The 6,225-nt window shown below is 45.2% G+C and overlaps 1 protein-coding gene across 1 annotated transcript; it reads right to left on the bottom strand.

Annotated features, from left to right (window-relative positions):
* Positions 1-3,463: 3,463 nt before the first annotated feature.
* LOC125507034 (transcription factor MYB30) lies at positions 3,464-5,525 on the bottom strand. Its single transcript, XM_048671734.2, has 3 exons — positions 5,277-5,525; positions 5,056-5,185; positions 3,464-4,187 (listed from the first exon to the last, which is right to left on the bottom strand). Exons 1-3 carry the CDS (start codon positions 5,407-5,409, stop codon positions 3,659-3,661), a joined length of 792 nt encoding a protein of 263 aa, XP_048527691.1. The 5' UTR covers positions 5,410-5,525; the 3' UTR covers positions 3,464-3,658.
* Between the last annotated feature and the right edge of the window lie 700 nt (positions 5,526-6,225).

The following is a 6,225-nucleotide window of genomic DNA, read 5'->3' on the forward strand; positions in this document are numbered from 1 at the left end:
ACTCCGATGATGCATGAGTAGTTCCTCACATGACTTACGGGTCCATAGCAGTAGCTAGATGACTCTCTCTCTCTCTCTCTCTCTCTTTGATCTTCAATACAATGTTCTCTTCGAAGATCAATATGATGTAATCTTTTGTGGTGCGTTTGTTGGGATCCAATGAATTGTGGGTTTATGATCAGATTGTTCATTGAAAGTAATTGAGTTATTTCTGAACTTTATTATGTGTGATTGTTATAGCTTTGTATTTATCTCTGATCTATATGTTTAGTTTAGCCAACTAGATTGATTTATCTTTAGTTGGAGTAGTGCTTTGTGGCACGTTCAATCTTGCAGTGCCCTCACCTCATGACAGAAGGGGTAATGAGGCACATATTTTGTGTTGTTGTTACTAAAGGTAAACCGACGGGGTTCGATCATATTGATTGGTATTATTTTCTACATTAAGTCATCATGCTGCAAGCATTACTCAGTTTGTTATGAACTTAATACCTTCAGATGCATGATGGATAGAGGTCAAGGAGTGGAGATTAGTAGATCCAGATGGATGTCGGTCTACTTGTCACGGACGTAATGCCAATGTACTGATCATGGCATGAATAACATCATAACTATGCGCTTTTATATCAATTGTCCAACAGTAATTTGTGTACCCACCATTGCTATGTTCTTGATAGAGATGCCTCTAGTGAAAGCTATGGCCCTCGGGTCCATTCACCTCATATTACTAAAACCCTAAACACTTTGCTACAATTTATTATACTCCTTGCAATTAATGAGTACAGGGGGATTGACAACCCTCTTGCCTGCATTGGATGCAAGTATTTGTTTGTTTGTGGGCAGGTATTGTCGACCTTTGTTTGCGTGAATCTCCTATTGGTTCGATAAAACTTGGTTCTTAACTGGGGGAAATATTTTCTGCCACTATACTAAATCACCCTTCCTCTTCAAGAAAATTCCAACACCTATCACAAGTAGTAGTCCTCAATGGCCGAGGCTGAGGTCTCCATGCCCGAGTTCGAGGTTTCTGCCCATAACTGAGTACCCCCCAGGCCCGAGTCCAGATCCTCAATGGCCGATTACAAGTCATGTGCTCAAGTTAGAGTCCCCCATGCCTTAGCTCCAGTCCTCCATAGCCAAGTCCGACTCCTGACTTCCCACGTCTACGTTGTCCGAGTCTGTCTCTTTGCTGCCCGAGTCCAACTCCTCGATGGCCAACTCCTCCGATGACTCTATTTCTTCGCATCGCACCACCAACGACCAACTCCTCCAGGTTGAATCTGAATCCTCTAGACAAAGTTTCGACTTTAGTAACTTTGTATGTTCTTTTTGAAGTAGGGATTGTTGACATTGAAACGATGTATGAGGAAAAACTAATGTATATAATTTTTTGGATTACCATAATTGGTAAATTAGGGATTTTGGACATTGATACAATTTACGAGATTATGGACTTTTTTTGGATTGTCATAAATAATTTATGGGCATTATTCACATGGTTGTGAGAGTTTGTTTTGTTATATATTCAGGCTACATTTAAGAGAAAATCTAAGATATGATCTTAGAGTTATTGGCTGGCAAAGGGGCGGCTGCATGCCACGCCCGTCGGCAAGCCTAGATGGAGCTGTTTATTTAATGCCAGAGAATTGAATGGTTGGTGTGAATCAATACTGATTGCATAGAGTTTTTAGTAGTTCTAGCATTTTATGCAAGTCCCTGTCCTTGATTTTATTTACATGCAAGTTTTGGTTGTTTTCTGGTTTGCTTTTTTGTCTATTTGTTTTTTGGTTTTCTAACAAACTCGGACATTCATTGATTGCACATGGTTACATGAAAATGAGGGGTGCATTATGACAAAAGTTGTTGATACAGAGGCAACACTTTGCTAGGGATGGTGGACTACAGAGGCGGACGACTACATTTTAAAAGGGTGGCGAGGATAGAAAGGAGACATGCTAGTACAAAATGATGGTGAGTAAAACTTAAGGGGTACATGCTAAGATAGGATTTGACAATAGTGCTACATCAGGGGCCACCATTGTTAGCCCTGGATGCTGTCCTGACCATCCTCTAACTCAGCGGGGCATCTTTGTCGTTGTGGAGGAAGGCGTCAAGGATGCCGATGAAGCCAAGCAGGCCACCTTCAACAAAGAAGGCGTAGCGGCCATCTCGAGTTTTACCAATAGCGGTGTATTACTTTGATCCCGAGGTTGCATTAGAATTTCAGATGAAGATGACCCAACAATCTAAGTCGTTCGTTTCGACGACACGAATAACTTTAACATTGAACACTTCACTATTTGAGGTCATATTAATTAAGATTGTTGTCATGCCAAATCTGATGTCAACATCGTTTAGGGTTGTCGCAACGCTCCAGGCGCAAGGACTCGTGCTGCACCCATGTGAAGCATTTTTGCCATGTAAAATATACATCCAAGTGCATCCAGCTTGCATTCAATCTTATGATAACAATGTTTATTTTATGTGTTGTTCAAGTTTTTGTACCCATATAAAGTGCACTTAATTTTGCATAGTAACCCATACTACCTTCGTCTCGGTTTGTTAATTTTCATTGTGTTTTGTGCCAAAATTTGACCATATGTTTGACTACCATTGTTTTTCTTTTCACGAATACGCATTGGATGCGTATAATTTTATTGATGTGGGGGGTGGGGGTAGAAATACAAGTACTTGGCAAATCTCACACTACGTACACTGAGAGATGCAACAGAGAAACGCAACGAGCAGAGGAAGTGTTGCTCAGCCCCAGTACATGAACACTAGGTTACATGGAGAAAGGTAGATAAGCCGGCGACGCCCACGTTCGCCCAGTAGCATGCCTCATCTTTGATCGTCCTCACAAGCAGGGGGATGGAGGGATTTAAGTTTTCAAAGATGATCGCGTTGCGATGCCTTCAAAGGCACCAGGCGGTGAGGATGGCGAAAGAATCTATGCCCTTGATCGCAGAAGGGGGGTAGTGCCTCCATTGTAGCCGCGAGCCAGTCGAAGAAGCCTGTCGCTCCATCGGGGGGGGGGGGGGGGGGGAGGGGGGCAATCCGGCACCACGAGACGATTTCATGCCAAGTGATGCGAGTGTAGACGCATTTCACTAGGAGGTTACCCAATGCTTTGACTACCAATGTTGGATTCAATAATATTATTTTTGTTACATATAACTTATGTTTATTACTCCCTCTAATGTCTAAAACGTCGTACAAAAGTGAACGGAGGGAGTACTTAAAATCATGATCAAAATCTGACTAAAATATGAGGAGACTAATAAAGGAGGACTGAGGTAGTACTTTCTCCGTCCGAAAATACTTGTCATTAAAATGGATAAAAGAGGATGTATCTAGATGTATTTTAGTTCTACATACATATCTTTTTATTCATTTTGATGACAAGTATTTTCGGATGGAGGGAGTACTAGTTAACTAGTGCAGAAAGGCAAGAATTGGCAAATAGTTGTGGGTAATACCGCTGCATCTGATTTATTCTTATGGTAGATAAAAAAAATGGTTGCGACTGCCGACTGGTATTGATTCTGTTTCCCTCGTCAAGAAGGTGAAGGCGCCTCAATTTCTCACCCGAAGAAGGGAGGTAAAAAGAGGAGAAAAAACTACAGTACTGTAGCTAATCAAGCTTAATTTCCAACTGTTACAACTCTGGCAAGTCTATTATGTCTCCGCCCTCCTGCAGCATCTTGATCCAGAAGTCCTGGTCATCGCTCCAGTTCGATGATGAGCTCATCGCCAGGCTCAGATCCTCGTCCGTGGCACCGAGGTCTATCATTCCCGTCACGTCTGTTGAAGACAAGAAGCTGTTGTCAGTGACCGCCTCCGAGCTGGAGGTGTCCTCTTTCACGAGCTGGTGGCCGTGGCTCGCTCCTGTGATGGTGGCGTTATCGCTCGGCGAGGATGACACCGCCGCCGCCGACTCGGTCACCGTGGAGCACGTCAAGCTGCTGCTCGACTGCCCCTGCGGCGACGTCTGCCGCTTACGAGCGTCGACGGTGGCGCTCCTAGCCTTGGCCTGCTTGCGTGACTTCTGCCGGCCACTGCCGCCGGCGTCGTGATCGGCGGCTGGCTTCAGGCCGTCCTCCAGCCTCTTCTTGAGGTGCGAGTGCCAGACGTTCTTGATCTCGTTGTCAGTGCGCCCGGGCAGCTGCGCAGCTATCACGGACCACCTGTTGAAAAAAATTAAAATTCAGAGCTGCAACTGTTTAAAAAATCTTCATCAACTGCATGCAAGCCTCAGATACTTCAAAGATTTGATTCCCAATGCACAGCGCGGAGATGTTTTTTTTTCCTTTCGAAAAGCGTAGAGATGGTTTAATCTGAAGCACAACTTCTCCTCCTCCTACATGTAATTTACAAATGCTCTTGAATTCAGCAACTGGGGTACTGATCGATCATGTGCGATTGAATAAGGATTAATGGAGGGGCTCAGGAGTAGCCTGGACTCTTGGACAGAGTGTGGTCCAGCAGAAGTGGTGGCCGGGAGATGGTGCTGCCGCTGCCGCTGCCGCTGCTGCATCTATATGAAAATACACCGGTGTTGATATGCATCAGCCACTCCACTGGCCACCGTTAAAGGCCAAACGAGATGGAATCTATGGCGGCTTTCGAGCTTTGGATTGGTTTACTTGCATGTGGGGGCTTTGAGAAAAAAAGATTGATCTTAAGTTGAGTTTTAAAGTAATCGTGAACGCTTTTGTCTTCTTTGGAGTATTGCTCCGATGAGGCTATGGCCGTCACCAATCAAATGATAGGACCGTACCTGAAATTTCAGAAAGATGATGCATCTTTTACTGACTAGGCCCACAACAAGTTGTAGGCTGGCAAGACAGTTAAATGTTTATAGCAATTTCTAGGCTGGCTCAGGTCTACTAGGAATGACCCAAATTGGATAACCATGAAGGCAATGTATGGAGTACAATTAATAATATTTCATTTTTCTCAAAAAAGGTAATGATATTTCACGGTTTTATTATGTAGATAAAAATGATTTTTTTCGCAAAAAGGATAAAAATGAAAAAAAAGAGATTATTCAACCTGTTGCCGAGGGTCTGATGGAGGCGGATGATGAGGTCCTCCTCGTCGGCGGTGAAGTTGCCCCGCTTGATGTCCGGGCTGAGGTAGTTGACCCACCGCAGGCGACAGCTCTTCCCGCACCGCAGAAGCCCTGCAGCAACACCAACAATGATAGTAATCGGCGGTAATCACCGACCCCAAGAGGGAATCCGTCTTCGCCGTCAGCAAGATGCGGAACTCACCTGCGTGCTTGGGGAGGGCGCGCCAGTTGGGGTGGCCATGCCGAGCGATGTAGTCGGCCAGCCGCTGGTCCTCCTCGGGGCTCCACGCGCCCCGCTTCAGACCGTCCTTCTCGCAGCACGGCGCTCTCCCCATGAACCGATCCAAACTCACCGTCCTCCTATCCTCCTCCCTGCGGCGGCCGGCGCGCCGCCTGTGTGAGAGGAGATGGGACGGCCGGGGATTAGCTATAGCGGGATGTCACTCGCGGCGGGGTATTTAAGAGCGACGGGAACGTGTCAAACGTGATGCCTGCTGGAGATGCAGCGCGTCGGGACGCGGCTGCGTGTGCTCGTTGTTGCCGATTTCGTTCGCCTATTGGCGGAGCAGCCGATTTTTTTAATTTTTTTTAGGGGGGAAGGCGTTGTTTTCTTTGGCTGAAAATTAATTCTTTTTTTGTGGGATGGCTGAAAATTAATTCAGCCAACTATTTATTTCCTTCCATAATTGAGTTCTCCTGGAGGGCCCTTTTAGGATTTAAGGATTTTCCGTTGCTGAAAACTGTGTGGTTTCCCGCGCAATTGCATGGGTGTGACTGGCGTTATGTAGGGCACAACCGTTAGATCAATGTGAATGCGATCGTCAAGAAGCCTATGTATACAAGACTTCTTCAGCATGGAGGTCATGCAATGCTTTTTGTTGATGAAAACTGTGTGGTTTCCCGCGCAATTGCATGGGTGTGATTGCCGCTACATAGGACACAACCGTTAAACCAATGTGAAAGCCGATCGTCAAGAAGCCTATGTATACAAGACTTTTTAGATATAGAGGTCATGTAAGGATCTATGTTGATGAAAATTGTGTGGTTTGTTGCGCGATTACATGAATGTGATTGCGCTATATAAAGCACAACCATTAAATCAATGTGAATGCCGATCGTCAAGAAGCCTACAAGAATAAAGACTTCTCAGG

The sequence above is a fragment of the Triticum urartu genome, chromosome 1A (genome assembly GCF_056163025.1).
Source record: "Triticum urartu cultivar PI428250 chromosome 1A, HENAU_Tu73, whole genome shotgun sequence".
In the NCBI taxonomy this organism is placed as follows: domain Eukaryota; kingdom Viridiplantae; phylum Streptophyta; class Magnoliopsida; order Poales; family Poaceae; genus Triticum; species Triticum urartu.